Source organism: Leptosomus discolor, chromosome 13 (genome assembly GCF_034619465.1).
Source record: "Leptosomus discolor isolate bLepDis1 chromosome 13, bLepDis1.hap2, whole genome shotgun sequence".
NCBI classification, from domain to species: domain Eukaryota; kingdom Metazoa; phylum Chordata; class Aves; order Leptosomiformes; family Leptosomidae; genus Leptosomus; species Leptosomus discolor.
Genome location: NC_141403.1, coordinates 4,861,287 through 4,880,086, shown reverse-complemented (window position 1 = coordinate 4,880,086; position 18,800 = coordinate 4,861,287). Strand labels below are relative to the sequence as shown.

Here is an 18,800-nt window from a genome sequence, read left to right as displayed (position 1 = left end):
GAGCAGACACACAGTCTTCATTAGGGCACCAGAGCAATACAAATGAGGTACAAAGTGGCTTTCGTGACTGGAACACCAAGCATAAGCTGTGAATTTTCCAAATAAATATTTCTGTATCTGAAAATATTGGTTTGTTCAAACCAAAACTTGTTATAAAAATTTGCTCATTTTAATGTAATGTCTCCTGGGAAAGATTAGTCTGCTTCAAGGTGGGATTAGCACTCCACAGCAGAGGACTTACACTAAGACAACGTGCCTGCCAGACCCAAAAGCTGGTGGTTAGTGCCCTCCCTAGGGATAGGATACGGAAGAACTAGGTTCAAGCCCTTTCTCCACACTCTACTTCATAATAAGCACATTATGGCTATGTATGGCATGTCTTAATTTCTCCTGCTAGAGGGGTTCCATGCTGCATAAACAGGGATCTCTACAACCGGGTCCCCCCCCGTTCCCCTGGCTGCCCTGACCAGCAGGCTATTTGCCGTTCTATTATTTTCTTTCCAAACAGTCTCCCCTTTGCTATTCTATACTCCTTTGTCCTGCATTTGATGAAGCTGGATCAAAACTGTAGAGGGTGCAAAAAAACAGTAAATGAAATACCACTGAAGAGGTAACATTAACCTCGTTTCCAATGTATTACATTAAACTGCAGTTTCACGTGTTTCAGGTCTTTCATATTGCCCACCTTTTCTCCAACTTAAAAAAAAAAATACTTTGGGAGCAGCTACATCCACATTTTAGTTCAGATCTGGAACACACTTTTGAAGGAAACTATCCCATCACCTCCACCTCCCATGAGCTGGTTAGCATTGTAGAGCAGTCCCCTGTCCCCTGAAACAGTCAGCTGTTTCACTCTGTAGAGCCAGTCTTAAAATCTGCATTTTGTTAACATAGACATGGCTTTGGTCTCTCATCTAAGGTTCTTAGTGGGATTTATAAATAAGCATGCCTCTGACTGGTATATAGGTATCATCCTTTTACTGGTGAAGATCTGAATGTGAATATAACTTGTGGAAAAACATCAGTTCTGAAGAAAATCAGTGGCAGAGCCAGGAATACTAGGACTCTGTCACCCGCTCCCACTTTAAACCACATCCCATTCCCAGGACGAACAAGGAATTCAGTATCCTTCATAACTATTGAAACTTTGTTTGTCTCAATTTAATATCTGGCTTTGGTTTTCCTAAAATCTCTTTTAGATTAGTAAGGAGAGCGCAACGCTGCCGCAGAGCTAACTGCTCAGAAAACTCCATTAAGGAAATACTTTGCCCTGGGCTTACATCTCCCCTCCTGGGAAAGTGACTGGCTTGCCCTAAGCCTCTTGCCAATGCATGGACATGTCACATAGACGATTAATGGACTTGGATTTGAGGACAATCACGAGAACACACTACAAAGAACAGTATAGGCATGGTACAACAGGCAAGATCTATTCCTCTCAGGCTACATTTGGAGAAGGAAAGGGAGGAAAACGCGATATACTCATAATATATTCACTACAGCAGAGGACATGGAGAAGAAATCAATCCAGTCATGCCCTGCGAATTACCTTTGGTGCATTACACACTTTGTTCTGCAGGGCTCTCTAAAGGTTCACATTTTATGGTCTTTCACAAACAGGTCTGTAATCATTCTAAGTGAGATATAAATACACAGATCTAAATTCTGCTCCGAGATCATCACATACAGCTCCAAGAAGCCAATTTCAAGGATGATCACGGGGCCAGGAATACTCTCAAGACTTTCATCCTAACATGAATATATAGACAGCAAGCGCAAAAGTTGCGATCCACCCTGATCCTTTGCCAGACTGTATGCTCAGGTCCAAAACACTGTTCAGGCCTGTCCGGAGTCCAGACTTCACCATTTTCCACTTGAACACCATGGGCTGGAATTAAAAAACCAGCAACATTCACCATGAGCTGAAAGAGCAGAAACATTTGCTCATCACCAGTGGTTTGTTGGCCGGTTTTGGCAGCTTGCAATTTGCTCGGCACTGCTCTCAACTAAACCCAGCAGGGAGTCACTTAACAGGGCTTTGGGAAGTGTGAGAGAAATTTGGCTAGTCAAAAAAAGGCACACGCAAACACAATGAAGGAAATCGTTGGAACATTTCTGATAAGAATCCAAGCCTATTAAAGACTGCCATATTCAGGAGAAAAATGAACATACGTTATTTCACTTGGACTTCCAGAAGTCATGCTTCAGAGGTATAACAACATCACTCTTTGATGTTACATACAACATCCTTCCTATCACATCATCAAGCCTTAGGAAGCAGACCAAACATGTTTCTTGCACCATTTTGTGAAGTTTAACAGGAAGTGCTAGGATTCAGACTTGGACTCTGCAATTGTTCGTTTACTCTTTATTTATTTAAGAAGGAAGAAAACCCTTAAGTAGGGAATCTCATTTCAAAGATACCCTGGCAAGGCATTGCAGTAGTTTCTTATGCTCTATCTGTTATAAAGCATGCATCATGAAGATACACCTAATTAAGATAACACATTATTATCCCAATATCCACATGTCAGATTTGGCATGGAAGTCAGGAATGAAAAGTATCTGACAGCTGATTTTGTCACTCTTCTTGTCAGGATGGCCAATTATCTGAGGAAACTACAAATTCTAAATATTGGGGGAGTGATATAAAAGGAACTGCAGCTCCAAAGTAGCTGCAAATGAACAGAAGGAAGATTAAAAGGTGATGTCACTGGCAAAAGCATTCAGGGCAGGACTCTCCCCAACGGAATGGATAAAATAGCTACACAGTGGGACAGGGGTGAGGAGGGAGGATTAAAGGACCTGAAGCATCATGTTTAGCTTGCTTCAGAAAGCTTCAGCCTTATTGCTCCTGCATTAATCCACCAAAGGTACCTGCATTGTTTCCATCCTTGATTTGATTATATCTGATGTTTTGGCCAACATCCAACTCAGTGAGGACCAGTAATTAACATATTCTGACCATAATACAACGAATGTCCCTTCCATGTATTAAAAATCTACTGTCTCAGGGCTTCTCTCGGACATGTTTAAAACCCAGTGACATCAATTACTAAATTTTGATTTACGTCAGTCGGTTTGAAAAAACAATGACAAAAGAACAGTAACAAATAACAATAATTTACACACTAAAATAACCAAATATGTCACCTTAAAACTCTTCATGGTCCTTCCTCATCCTAATACCTGGCTGGTGTAAATTATTTTACAGTATCAACAAGTTTCTGAAAAGTTGCTGCAGCTAAGGCCTAGTGTCTTGCACCTTCAACTTTCACAGCAGTCGAAGTGAAAGGAACTCTGAGAGGATTTTGCAGGATTTGATCACTGTTCTGCTCTAAGCATGCATGTTCTAGCATAAGCATGCAACTCTTCCAAAAGGGCAGAATGAAAGAAAATTTTTACATGGACTGTAAAATGTAAATTCTATTGAAGAATAGTTGTTACTTTATGCTCGTGGTAGTATAGCTGCTAGTATACAAAATGCATTTTCCCTGATTTCAAATAGCATTGTGGCTTTTTTTAATGCGTAAAAAAATAGTATTCTGCATATGGTGAGCTAGACAGTAGGTAAGGACTAGACATACTGGGAACTGTTTTAAAATCCACCAAATCTTCATCTAACACAGCAAAATCTCAGGGTTACAGGGTTGTTTCAGGTTAGGCAGCCTAAATCATTACTGTTTACTTTGTTCTTCAAACCAAGAAGGAGCTTTGCATGAATTTTTGGCATTTTACCTACAAGATGATAGAAAGGTCATTATCAAGTACTGGACTGAGGTTTTCCAGAGCAAAAATCAATTCCTGTCCATGCCACAGCCTTTCAAAGGAAGCTGAATAAATATTTAATCTCTGTACCTCAGTTTTCAGATCTACAAAACAGGGATTTCTTCCACCTCAGAGCTGTGTTTTGAGGTCAATTTTCATTACTGAAGTTGCCAACTCTCTGGTTTTATGGGCACTGTCATCAGGGTGAATGAGCAGACAGTAAGTCCACAGCCTCAACATGAAAATGCAAAAGCAGCTGTTAATAAATTGCAAATGCAACCTTAGGATTTCAAACCACACAGAAAGGCTAGATTTTAGAAAAGGATGAAGACTTAGGATCAGATTTGTATTTCCCTACAAGCTGGCTGGTTACCAGGCAGATTTTCAATTTCAGAGGAACCTACCACACGTTTAAACGACAGGACAAGTATGTGATCAGTCTTTCCATTCACACACCAGTTTTCCCCATGCCTATATTTGATTTCGACATTTAACAACACTCTGCACTTGCCTAAAAGCCACCCACATGCTGCAGCGAGGCCGCATACGTTTTTAATTTGCCTTTCTGAGTTAGCACACGGCCTCTGCAACACTCCAGCTCGCCCTCCAAAGAGCTCCGTCGCAAAGTCCTGCAGCACCTGCACAATTATTTGTATGGCCAAACAGCCCTACTAATTTTAAAAGTATCATATAATGTTATTCTTTGGAAGAAAACTCTCACACTTCGGATACGAAATAAAACCACTGCCACAGACTCTATAAACCTTCCTCCATCTGTGTTATTCGTGAGCTGCAGTGTCCCAGGACCCTGACAATACATGGGAGGATCATAACGTCAAGGGCTTTTGTTGAAAGTGCTGGATTCCATTTATTTTAATAGGCAAGATTACTGTAGAGTGTATCATTGAAATTAACTGGATCAGCTTTTCAAAAGCAGGAGTCCGGACAGTAAAAACAAACAATGTGCTGACAGACTCTACCCTCTAACATGAAAACCATCACAAAAGCACTTTGATATTGCCGTCAGCTCTCTAGTCTGCGCACCTAAAAATAGTTTTCAAGTCCCTAACATGCTCCCCCTCCCCTTTTTTTTCTTCTTTGCTAGCTGAGTTTAGATGTAGCCTTCAAACCCCTGCCAACGGTGTTTCTAGCTTTGATCAAACCTGGTCAAATCACCATTGCCCAGAACTTACAGCAAAGCCACAGGGAGGAGGAAGGGGGAAAGCTGTCCATGATCCTCTAGTAAGAAGCAAAACCTCATTTTTATCTCCATTCCTTGCATGAACTTTGCAGACTTCTGTGTTTGATTGAGTAACTTTGCATTCCTGTGATCTAAACTTAGCAACCTCTCCACAACAGTGCCAGAAGAAAAAGGCTTTCCAAGAAGCTTTCAATCTTATATCAGTTATTTCAAGAGTGCCAGCAGCAAGGCTGTCGCAATGTCAAGGTAGATATCACTGAGCTCAGTGATTAATTTATGAATTAAATGTTTTGGGTCTCAATTCATCTTTAACTTTCCATTTGTCCCTAAGCTGTTGCACCGCATCACTTACTGAAGGCAAGTACTTCTCCTCTTGCTAATAAAAATAAAGGTATTGCCTTATTAAACAAGTGCATGTGGACTCTCTGCACACGTGCACAGGCCTTGAGAGTAGTGTTTCATTAGTCCCAACTGGGAGGGCAGATTAAAGGAAAATACCAGAAACCATACCTACAGCCTGACATATCTACGGTATGTTGCAATGCTGGATCTCCTTTCCCACAGCACATATCAATATGCTATGCTCAGTTTTACTGAAGCGCTTGGCAGAAAGCATTTCTGACTCACAACGGTTTCTGTTCGCGGGACTGACCAGAGGCAGGTCATACCTAATAAACTGCCATAAAACACACATACACACACCACTTTGGATCAATGATTTCTCTCCTAAAGGATGTTACTGTGTAATACAGCTTTAAGTTTTCAACTTTGTCATATTTTCTAAACTCTGATCTCTTCAATTTACTTTCAGTTATGTGACATTCCCCTTTAGTGGAGTGAAAGCATGCATTAGCTAAACAATGTGGTTTGGATTTAGTGTTCCCATGCATCATCGTGAAAATGTTTGTCTCAGCAATAGTGTCATTATTGTTACTGGGAACAGCTGCTCTACCATGTCTTCTGATTGTGGAAAGCAGAGTATCTCCCTTCCCATACCAGTTGACAAGCAGGGAAGTTGAAGCAGGACCATTGAGTAGGAGATTTATGAGTACACACTGTTCTCTACCTGGCTTCCTCCTACTGCGAAGGAAGCACAAAGTGCAGCGCAGCAAGAACAGCAGCAGAATAAATATTGCAAATAGAAATGTAGTTTGGCTCCCTCCACTGGAAGTTCTTCTGGCTCCGGAGCAGGGACTAACCTGAGGCAGAAATCCTCCCCTCAGGTGCAGCCCTCTGGCAGTTCGGCTCCGTTAGACGCGACATCCCTTGCGCGGGAATTAGAGCGGAGGGTTTGCTGCTGATCGAGCAGACGTTTAACATCTCCCCTCAGTTTCTGAAGGGGAAAGATATAACCCTCAGCGTCCTTGCCAAGCGCTCCCAGCCTCCCTGAAGTCAGCTTCCACATGAAGCTCTGTGGGAGCGATGGCGTCCCGCTGGGTTCGCCAGGAGGGTCACAGCGGCGATGCTGCGCTCTGCGGGCCCGTGTGGCTGGGCTCAGGCCAGCTGGTCGTTGTTACGGAAAGCTCACAAAACTGTGAGCTGTTTGTGTGATTACACAGAGGAGCAGGCTCTAACTCACCTTCCAGAACAAGATCTTCAGGCTTCATTTTAAGTTTTCCAGAATATTACACCTTTTGAAATGGCTTCAGCCGGGAAGCCAGCCTTTCAGTCAAGAGGTGCTTCTGCAAGTCCAAGCGTTGGTAACTTTTCAGCTACACAAAGACCACAGCTTTTGAATATATTTCTTTTCTGATCTAGAGCACAAAGTTCTATTTTTTGAAAGGATCTTAGATACCTCACTTTGGCCCAAAACCAGGAATTAGGCACGATGAACATTTCACTTGAATCAAACAAACTTAGCTGGAGTAAGGCAATTACATAGTCAATACACTCCCATGCAGCATATCAAAATGTGTAATAAAGCAGTCCAAACAAACACAGTAAACTAGAAGGATCTTTGACAACTTTACCTACAATACTTCTATTGAAATTTATTTTGGCCCAAAAATAACAATTTCCATCAACCAAAAATGCTGAAGTTCCAGTAAACTTGATGGGTGGGAAGAGATGGGGTTTCCTAGGTGAAAAAATACAGACAAAAATGCAGGCACCAGGCCAGGAATGTCACATCCTGTACAGAAGTAGCAGAAAACCAAGTTTTACCCATTTCTGCTTAGACAGATATATTCTGTACAGTCTGCTTACAGTCAGAGATATTGTGGTTTCTGCATAATTACTTTCTCCCAATCAAATTAAATCAAGCAAAAAAAAAAAATTTCCTTCAGCTAAAAGACAGACAAACAAAATGCAGAGTAACGGCTAACAGCTGTGTAGGTAAGAGTGCAAAAACCAGGGAATCCAGCCTTCAGCCTTCCAACAGGAGAGCTAGGATGGTACAGCTCCGAGAGATTCAGGCACGAACAAAATGGCTTATTTGTTATGGTAAAATTCCCAAACAGGCTACTCAGTGGTATTCGTCAGCCCGGTAGTTTCTCCAGGAAAATTGTCTCATAGCTGTGTTCAAAGCAGAAAAGAAGATTGCTGGGCAGCGCTCCAGCTTCTGCCTCTCCGCACGGCTTCTCCTCAAAGGAAATGGAGGGGACAGAGCCTGGCCTAACAAGACACCAGCATCCACCTGCTTTTCTTCAGTGAATACCGGGAGGATTTCACTGCAGTACAGAAACATCGCTCCTTTATTTTCCTTGGCAAAAGTGAAGGAAAGGTAAGAAAAGCCACCAACGGCAGAACAGTCCCTGGGAGGAACATGGTACTCGTCAGTCACAAATATGCAGGAAACTTACATATAAGAAGGGAAAAAGAGCTTCTTGGAAAAAAGGCACCTAGGTAGAGAGCACGTTGCCATCCATTTTGGTGGAAGAAATCAAGAGTGCATGAATGTCAGATACACAGAAGTGATCATGCGTGGGAGGATGTGCAGCATGGCAGCAAGGGCATTGCTGATGACCATGAGGTATCATCACCCTCCGTGTTACATCCCAGCCATGTCCACAACCAGGGAAAAGAAATTCATGACCTACAGCTTTTCTCCTCAAATCCTCCATGTCTTCTGTTCTTACTGTGGTTTACATTATAAAGTAACCTCTGGCAAAGAAGATGGAGGAGCAAAACACAAGTGATGATGTGTCTAATCTCTTCATCATGTCAAAGAACCACTTCATTGCCCCACAATGGCCCTACACCAGTACATTGTAACATATGTGGAAGTGAAAAAATAGCTCTTTTTTTTCAGTTTTGGTCTCACAGAAATTAGGCAGAAGCATAACTCTATCTTTTCCCACTGGAGGAGGATTTGGAGCCACAGACTAGAGCAGCCAAGGCAAGAGAGAGCCAGGGGACCTCCCAACAACTCCTCAATATGCATTCACAGCCTCACGCAGCGTCTCTGGCAGAAGCTTCCTGGGAAGGCAGGCAGTGGTCCTATCCTCAGGTCCCTCTGAAGAATGAATTCCACCTAGCCAGGAGGGCATGCCATTTAGGGCATGACATTTATAGCTCTCGGCAGACTCTGGGATAACAGATTCATGACAGCCCAGCTCCCTTCCTGAAGTCACTGGGGGGAGACGGGGGAGGCATTTCAGCTGCAGCGCAAAAGAATAGCTTGTTTTATTCTGATGTGCCAGTATCACCATTACTGTGGGAGAAATGAAGGGGGGAAGTCAGTCCCCCAACCCTCTGCGTTGCACACAAGAAGTCCATCACCCCCATCAATGCCATTCATCAAGTTCACCAGCCACACGCCCCTCAAACCGAGTTCTGCGAGGGTTTCCCAGGCATGCACACAGCTCTGCCTATGGCAAAGTGTCAAAAGTATTACTCTAAGGAGGTCTTTGTTTTGGAAACTTGCTTCTCAGCTACAGTTTGCTTCCTCTTTAAGAATTTTAAAGCCAAGAAGTTTTCTTTAGTAGTTGCTTTTGGGTTTAGTCTCTACTGCTTACTCAACTGGGGAAGATAACAGCTTCAGATTTAGGTCGCCAATGTAAAAACGCGTTTGGTGATCTCATCTTAACCCCCAGAGGGCAACCATCCACATCACAAAGAGTAAGAGAAAAATATGGCTCCACTAAACAGATCTGGAAGATTTTGGGGGGGTTGTTTGTCAGGTTTTTTAATAAAATCAGAATATCTGGGTGTTTGCTTCAGACCAGCAGTGAGGTGCGTTTCTAGGCCCATGCAAGTTCCAGCCAACATTGCTTGGCCACAGTCCTTGCTTTTGTAAGAACTGACATTGACCTTTTCTCTTCGAAGGGTCAGAATCATTCGTAGGTATTACGAAACATAACAACACTTTGTCTTTGTACAGGAACTCTCATCACTACAGTTTCCAAGTGTGGTCAGGTACTGAGTAACTTTTACATTTGGTCCAATCCATGTGTTTCATCTATGCTTATTTCATGAGATGAAACGACAGAAAAAACACATAAATGAGAAACAGTATTAAAAAATTATGAGCTGCTGCTGCCTTCACGCAAGCTTAGCAAATTGTTTGCTTCTTTCCCTTCATTAGCTTGTTGCTCCTTTTTTTTTTTTAACCTAATAACAACACTTTTGTACTAGAAAAAAGAAAAAACAAAACAAACAACCCACATTTGAGAATCAATAATAATGCCCAAGGCAACTCTCAAGAAAAACATCATGGCAAGGATTTTTCGCATCTTCCCCAAGCCACCTGTTTTAAAATATGCCAGGCAAGCCACATTTCCTCCACTTTAACGTCACTGACATAAAAGATGGGGGAAAAAGTTATCATTTTTCTGCCTGTGGTCATGTCACCTCCACATGGGATTGCATTGGATCTGCCTAGGGTAAGAGGTTGAAGAGCACCCTTCTCCTTTAAGGTGTTCACAGCATTTGTCATCTTAACAGTTATGTGCTGCAGGAGCTGTAATTTTATGAGTAAGATGGAAAACCCAAATTCTAACTGCTTATGGTTATGAACACACTAATCCCATGACACATCACATTTTTGGAGGCTTGTTTCAGAGGGTGGCTGCAGAGCATTCCCTTCCTGGTGTCGGTGAGAACAGCAGAACAGCAAAGTCACCCGTGGTCCCTGCTGGGGACAAGGCACCCAGAACTCATCACGCAAGTACTCAGGTCGCTTGGCACACACTGGGACAAGAAGGGGGGTTGCCAGAGCACCCCAGAACGCAATGATTGCTCCTAGACAACGTCTCTGTGTGAGTTTCACCAGAGCGAGCAACTCACTGGCCAAAAAAGCCATTTGCTGCTGCTTTGTCAGCCATTTAAAACATTATCTTCATTTTACTCAAAACAGTCTAACAGCTCATTTATGCTGAGTGACAGGGAAACAAACGTTTTCATTCATCCCTTTTAAAAGCCTTTAACAGAAGGTATCACAGAAGAGCTCTGGGGATTAAGCGAAACACAAGCCTACCGGAATTGCAGGTAGGATCAGCTTTTCTCTAAGGGTGCCTCTCCTCAGGGTGTGCTAGTGGGCAGCCCTCCGTTCCCCCTTTTTGCTCGCTCCCACACCACTTTGCTCTGCATTACAAAAGCCCAACGGTATTTGCATAAGCTCAGCACACTCCTCAGCAGCCTGGGACGCTCACTGCAAGGTGATCTGCCGAATTAATAAGGAAATGGCGAGACTATAAATGGAATTTAAAAGGAACGTTGGCTGTATCAGTTGCTAGGGCGCTTTTCTGGTTTTATTGCCGTGGACAGCTGAGAACTAAACAAGCACACTGGTTTATGCTATGTAATATCTTCAGATGGGCGCACACTGCAGGCTGCCACTCAGAAATTTAGGTTGTAGTGCCCTAGCACAGTTCTTGTTATTACTGTTTATGATAGCATCACCATGAGGGAACAAGTATACATATCATATACGAGTACATGATCCTGCGCTTATCGATGCCGTTACTCCTGCAGGCCACTGCGACCCAAACGATTTCCACGGTACAATTCTCATTCCAAGCAGATACTTCTCTTCCTAAAAGGTTCACACAAACTGTTTCAGTTGTCAATGAAGCAAGTTCACAATTTTTATTAAATATTTTACTCCCTTCCCATCTTCATGCTCCAAAAGGGCAGCTGACCACTTTGCTACGAAGTAAGTTTGGGTGATCCAGCTGCCAGCAGTTCATCCTAGAAAATTTGTTATAAAGTAGGCAAGCAGATAAGTCCTAACCAAATTTCCATTGATGATGCACAGATAACATTTTTCCTCATCCAGATCAACAGAAGAAAATACTTTTATCCTTGTTTGCTCACAGAGAGCTCCCAACTGCCACGCAGTTAAGGCGTCAAAACAGAAGTGGATAAAAAATAATTCTCTACGAGAAAAGATGTAGAATACTACGTTGTTCGGGACAAAAGACACTATGCAAATTATGAAAGATTATGATATTACAATATAAAACTGGCCATGTGTTTGTATTACAGTTATCAGAAGCATAATTCATAGGGCTTTGCTGTGTGAACTCCTATGCAGCATCTTCTCCTTTCCTCTAGGATACCCAAGGTGGAAATTAAGTCACTGCCTCTCCCACTCATGACCCACCACTCAAAGGACAGTCTTCAGATGCCCTCCTGAAAGGATGAATTCACTCTTGTAGACATATTAAATACGGTACTATAAATACTTCATTTATCATGAGATTTTTATATGCCTTTTGAGAGTCCCCGGTATGGCAAGGATTTCTTCAGTCTAATTCTTGTTTACACTAGCATGTTACTTCCAGTGACTTTGTCGGTTATCTCATCTGTGATATGATTCATGTGAACTCATTTCCTGTAAAAGCATACACTAATAAAATGAAAAAAAAAAATGTGAAGAAAGAGCAGGCCAGCTTTGAATTGGCATGGGACATTTCATGAGCAACTGTATTCAAATCCCTTTAAATTACTGTTTCAGTGAACCTTTAAGGGTCTGAAGGGCAATTTTCTCTTTTTCTGCACTTCCCATAAGACCATTTCATTGGTGCTGTTTCAATAAAACCCTGATGCAATAGATAACCTTGTGCTAGAAAGAACCTAGGTCCCTTCTTTAAAGGACACCTGCTATTCATGCTAAAGAAAGAAAGAACAAATTTCATATCCATCCCAAATAAACTTCACAAACAGATGCTTAAAGAAAAAAAAAAAATCTGATAAATGGCCAGAAACATCACCTGACATCAATCTGATAGCATTTTACCTTTTAATAGTTCCCTGGAACACCTCTGCATGGTCTGGCTTGGGCCTGCAAACCACTGGGAATGCACCATGGCTTGTACTTGCAAGAAGCCGAGCCAAGGAGGCAATGTTTTCCTTCAGGTGAAGGACTCTGACGCCAGGCTCCATGATGTCCCTGGCAGAGAACAATTCCAGGTTCAACCTGAAAGACACGAAGCAGAGAGCCAAAGGATTCTTTAGTAAACAGGAAATGAGGCGTACTGTACCCCGTTAGCGTTTGACGAGTTTATAATGTGTTAGTAAATTACTTCAAGATGGAAATCAATCTATTTGTTTGCAAATGTAAAAAAATAAAAGTAATTACCCAATAAAACTGCTTATCAAGCATTGCCTTTCTTTGTGTGAGAGACGAGATAAATTCAACCATATGCATGGCATGGTCATCCTAGACAGGATATCGTAAGACTCATTTATCAATTTCCATGACTTTTCATGTTAAAAAAAAAAAAGACTTTTAATCAGAGCTGAAATCCTCTGGAATTCTGGCTGATATCAAATAGTTTAAAGTTAAGCACTTGAGAAATTCAGGCTTACGCTTCTCGTTGCAATATGTTTTTTGCAGTGGTAGCAGAAAGCTAGATAGCTTACAAATCATATATGGATTTTCCAGTATTTTCTAATACTTTTCAGGTTCTAGGCAAAGTTTCAGGAAATATGAACATACAAAAGTGAAAAACACGTGCACCCACTATTTCTGACAGTAGGGTGAAATGAAAAATAAACAGACTTTCTGCAAAATTCAGGAGTGATTTCTATGGAATTACAGTAGGCCCAGTTCTTACAACTGAAGTCAATGAACTGCTCTAGTTTTAAGCTTGTTTTATATTATCTATTTTCAAAAAAACACATTAATTATTCTGACTATCGTCTGGACAGACCATAAACCAGAATCTCCTGTACAGACACAGGCTGACACAAACCACAGACAGAGACAACTGGAGCATAAATTTGCCCACATCCTGTTTTACCAATGTACCTTTCATCCCTGCGGTAAAAGCAACTCTTTCCATATGCTGTTAATTATTGTCCTCCCTCCTGAGAGACACAAGGTTATTTTTCCAAGCCGGTTGCTCTGATGGCTTGTGATGTCACCACCTGCCTAACAGTAACTGAACTGAGAAGACAATGCACTTCGTACATGGCACCTACACAGCTGTGAAACAACTTTCTTCTTCTAAACTGGGATGGATTTAAATGAATCCTGAAAAAGAACAGTCTTATATGCATCAACTCACATCATACCCATCCCCAGTTATATGAAACAGGCTGCAGGCAATGAAAATTTCCAACACCATCTTATTACAGATCCATGTTTCAAGGGACCAGAACACCAACTTACCGAAAAATGAACCTCTCTGAACCACATTTTGATTCCGCGTTAAGATGAGCGGTAGTTTACTGTGCAAAGCAAAATGGCTGAGTACAAAATTTAGTATCAACTACCGGAAACAAAACCTAAAAATCCCAAAGAGATGGATTTTTTTTTCATTCTTAATCTCACTGAGTGCTACCAGTTGATGCAGTACAAGTGATGGAACTCAGTGGGAACCACAGACGCTGCTCAGGATGAGTTGCTGTCAGAACTGTGCTGCCATGGCTGTTGCGTAAAACACTCCACCAGAGGGATTTTATTTTTCCTAAGTGGGTAGATCCCTGTTCATCCTCTGCCTCTTTTCCATCTCCATAGGCCAGATAAAAAACTGCATTTGCCTGCCTTAAGCTTTGTCTAGAAGTACTGTACACTGTATTACTAGTAGAAGTTCTGTACCTAGCACAGTGGGCACAATGTGAAAACATGATTAATGATAATAGCTTACTTCCTGAATTACATGAAACATGTGCAAATCCCACATGATTTTTAAATAAGATGTGAATACTGTTTAAATGTGAATACTGTTACATTCCAGCAGTTTCTAGAGTGTATTTCTTAGCAGTACATAGGTTTTCCGTCTTCACAACTTTACCGTTTTGCTCTGTTGCACAGAAAGCAAACGTTACACATTATTGCAGAAGTCCATGAAACATCCTTAGGTTTTGTCAAATCAATCATTTGTATAAAAGCGAGGGACAGCTCATTATTTGGTTCTGTGATCTTGGCTTTGTCTGGAGTTATAAAGTGCCTGTACTGTCTACACCAACTATACACCTTGCATTATCATCGGTCAGCTTTTTCAGATGTAAGAACACACTAAGGACTGGCACTGATTCACTGCTCATTGTCAGTGATGGTTCTTTCAATGAGTCTTCTGTCTGTTGCTGTAACCTTGCTTTGGGGGTGGAGGAGACAAGCAGGCAAAAGAGTTGTTTTATGAAAGACTGTTACAAGGCCAAGGCATCTTTAAATAGAACTGGCTAAAGAAAGCCTTTACCAATATATTTCTTCTCAGGAAAACACCGAGCCAAGCTGGAGTTGTATGTACGGGGGTCGTAAGAATCAAGGATGGTTCAAGCCAGAAGGGACCTCAGCAGTTCTCTAGTCCAACCTCCTGCTGAAAGCAGACTCAGCCATGAGCTCAAACCACGTGCTTGGGCCTTTCTCCAGTCGGGCTTAAAAACCTCCAAGGAGGGAGGCTGCACAACCGCCCTGGGCAGCCTGTGCCTCTGCCCCACTGTCCTCATGGTGAAAAGATATTTCCTCACATCCAGTACGAACATCTCTTGTGCAAACAGCGAACAGGAACCTAAACCCCATCCCCAGCACCTCCGTGCACACTAGCCCACCAACGGCCGTGCCAGCTGCCCAGGCCGTGCTCACAGCTCTCCAGGTAGCAGTGCTGCCCACGGGCCAGTTCGACAGCAGATGCACACCGTGCCCACCCAGGACCCCAAGACCCTGTAGGCTGGGTCCCCACCGCTGGTGGGTCCCTTCTCCTGCACAACCACGAGCCTGCCCAGATGCCTCCCAAGGATGCTTTGCGTAGCTGGTGGGTGCCACTGCTGCTGCACGCTTGTGTCCATGCAACAAAGCCCTCGGTTTCACAACGCAATTTCAAGCAAGGACATTTCATTTACCATGTTGAAAAAGCCTTTCTGTGTGGCATAACAAGAGGTACTCACATTTGGATTTTATCAAGCAGATCTTTCTTAGATGATTAGATTTACCTGAAGGAGGGACACAGAGCTGTAGCCACATTGCTAAAACAGATCTACCGTAAATTTGTCTTTTATGGGACACGTGAGAAAATTTTCTCCCAAAATGTAATTCAGTATAGTACCGTAATGTGTTAAAGTTTTAAGGCTATTTCACCAAAGTTGCAATAGCCAACTTTCACGTCCCTTTCAAGAGCATATCCATGAGACTGGATATAACATGGAACAAAAGACAATCTGCCTTATGACCTAGATAAGACAGTCATTTGGTAAGAAGCCAATATCCCTGAATGGTAAACTGTCTTGCAATGATTCATGGAAATGTAGTTCGGGCCTTGTTGCTATTAAATCCAATGGAAGCTTTCCCACTGAAATAAATTGTTAAGGATCTAACCATAACAGATCTAATCATAACATGGAGGTTTCCTTAGACAACACGCAGTACAAGAGAACTTTTCTTCCAATAGGATTTACTCTATGTTTTATGCAAGTTTCAAATTATTAAAGCAACTTAAAAGGGGGCGGGAGAGAAGCATAATCCTAACTCAAACACACCCCAAGGACCAAGGTGCACGAGAACACAGCCAGTACTGCTTGCTTGGATTTATTCACAGATTTGCCTTCGTCTTTTCTAGCTGTCGCTCCCGTCCTCCCCTTTCTGCACTGAGGATGTTTACCCATTGACTCGCCACAGGCCATCCTGCTCAGGACGACCCTAGCTTTTATTTGGGCTTCTTGTAAACCATTGTTTTATTGCCCTGACTGGCCACCGCATCTTGTATAAATAGTTCTCAGGAGGTTGTTTTGGGGTTTACTTAGTGCTTGTGGTGATTTTTAGTCTAGGCAGACTGAACAATTGAGAGGGCGGGCTGGTCAGCTTAGGGGACCATCATGGGGTTGAAGGTCATTAAAATTACTTATTAGAGCTATTCAGTTCTAGTTTCCACTATTCGTGCATTTCCTGAGACTAGGGCATTCTTCTTTTTTTTAATACACTTCATTTAGCCAGGAAAACTGAACAGATTTATTTAATGATTTTCATTCTAATACAGAACAGCCATACTGCCATGAAGACCTGTAGCTGCTACTACATTATAAATACAGTTTATTTATATTAGCTTTCTTTCACTCTATCATCTTTAAAGAAACCCCATTGTGAATAAACTCACAACATTGCAGGAAATTGCTTACGTTTAAATACTTTTTTTTTTCCTTAAAAAGTTCTAAAACAGATTTCTACATACTTGTCACAGGCCCACCAATTTTCTTTTCAACAAGACATTTGGTAAAAGTGAACTATGAAAACGCTTATCCAAAAGTTACATGCCAATATTGATCTCGCTATGTAGCAGAAGAGTATACACGTACTACAGAAATGTTCATCGTGCGGACGACCGAATTCACTAATTTCGCAAGTGAATTCTGTGAAAAGAATTGTTAATTATGTTCATAGAGTACCACTGAGATCAATAAAGGGAAAAGAAAAGCTCTATAAAATCTCCTTACAGTGGAAAAGGACACACTTTAATTAAATTAATTTCAAAACTGATTTGCTCCACTCAGTGCTAACCCCTGAAATAGACTCATTTAATCTGATTTAAAGTTGAATTAAACCAATAAAATCACAATGTGCATTGATGTAAGTGCATGCATGCTAGTGATGTGCTTTTGTTTCATTAGATCTATTTAAAATCCATTTTCAGCAGAACTTTGCACAGCAGACAAGGCCTACGACTCCTTGCTGTCCCTACTTTAGCTGAACACTAAACTGAGTGAGGAATTGTTCTAGTTTGGCAGAGTTCAGTCTCCGTTCAGTGTATCTACAAATATTTACACTGACTGTAAGACAACAAGCTTCCCAGCATCCCCTGGTCCTGGCTCCCTCGATATCCTTAAACGAGGGGACATTTAGCTATTCAGCCTGAAGTCCTTTTGATAGTACAGCACTTACTGTGAAATGTGTTGTTTGGGTTAGCTGAATGTCTCTGTCACTTATTTCCCAGAGAGGATTTGAAAGTTATATATGTTTAGTAACTACTATATGCCAAAGACAAATGGATTTCCACAAGGTCTCAAAATCTGCTGGGAAACTGTCTCTCTCTAATGCTTGAAAAATTGCAGAACAGAAAAGAAACAAAGGAAACGACAAGGACAAGAAAGCCTTTGTGTTTTGGAAAAGATGGATTGGTGGGGCCGGGGAGGGGAGAACGTTGAATGTTTGGGGGTTTTCTACCAAGAGTTTGCTTTTCTGTTTCTTCATCCCCTACAAAGTTTTTCCCACCAACACTGTCAGTATAAAATACTGCTAAGTTAGAAAAACAGCAGCTCCTACCCTCTTTGTATAGATGTAGCTGTTTCTACAAGGGCATTTAGCTTTAAAAAAATGAATTAGGTTGTGCATGAGACCTTGGGATAAGCAGGTAAAAGATCATGTGAGTGGATCCACATGCTGGAATTAACTCAAATAGCACCTTAAACACTCCAGCCTCAGCGCACCACATGTGAAACTGTCGGTAAAAACATAAAGGTCGTAGTTCTTGACTTAGTTTTCACACTGTGCAAATCCAAAAGCAAATTTACAAACCGTAACTAGCTGTCTACTTTAGCCGTGTCAGTATTAAGGGGAGGACCGGTGTCTAAATATTCAGAGATACTGACAGTGCCTGCTCACTACTTCCACCCAAACCTGAAGGCGTCTAAACTCACTTGGTGTTCAGAATTGTGCATTTCCCCACGTGACAAGTCGTGTATGTGGAAATGTCTCAGTCCAAGCAAGCAGCTGCCTGGCAGGCGCCTGCTCCCAGCCCTGACACACATCAACAGCACTGCACCATGGCCACCGAAGAGTGGCATCCAACAGACGTGACCTGTAGAAGACGACATTTGGTGGAAACATGAGAGGCCCAAAAGGGGTTCTCACCTCAGCTGTGGGCGATCCAAACCCTCACCTGGGATCTCCAAGACACAGGGGATGCTGCAGCACCCAGGCTTTCAGGGGGCTGGGAGCAAACACCCTCCTGCTGAGGCTGCTCAGCTGAATGGTCAGGAAAAGACCACCACTACAAGCAATGCCTAGGCAGCTCTGGAGAGAACACACAGGAACGTGTATAAATGTACACAGAGAGAAAGATCCAAAGCTATCTTGAGGCCTGATGGGTTAACAGTGGTGGACATACTACTTATTATTACTGTATTCAGAATGGGAATGATTCAGCTATCCTTGTATTTTCCAAATTATTATCTAAGCCTAGAGGACTCTCTTCCAAAAAAAAAAAAATTTAAAAAAAAAGTGTTAAGCCTGTGTTAAATCCATCTGCCCTGGCATTATAACCAACCAGAGGCAAAGAAAGTCATTTCTCAAAATGACACCAGTACAAGCTATTTAAATTCAAAGAAACGTTTCAAACAAACTTCCACAGGAATAAAGTAAGAGAAGCAAGTAAATTGAGCGCTAAAATAAATACCTCATGATCTCTCTTACGGCCAAACAAACAGGGAAATGTGTGTGCTATGGATAGATCAT

At 42.0% G+C, this 18,800-nt stretch overlaps 1 protein-coding gene across 1 annotated transcript in view; it reads right to left on the bottom strand.

The window, feature by feature from the left end:
* Positions 1 to 18,800, bottom strand: part of LOC147414533 (chloride channel protein C-like) — a 76,165-nt gene that overhangs the window by 5,251 nt on the left and 52,114 nt on the right. The window contains exon 13 of the mRNA XM_086472767.1: positions 12,150 to 12,329. Within this exon, the coding sequence (XP_086328893.1) occupies positions 12,150 to 12,329 (180 nt within the window). The remainder of the gene's footprint in view (positions 1 to 12,149; positions 12,330 to 18,800) is intronic.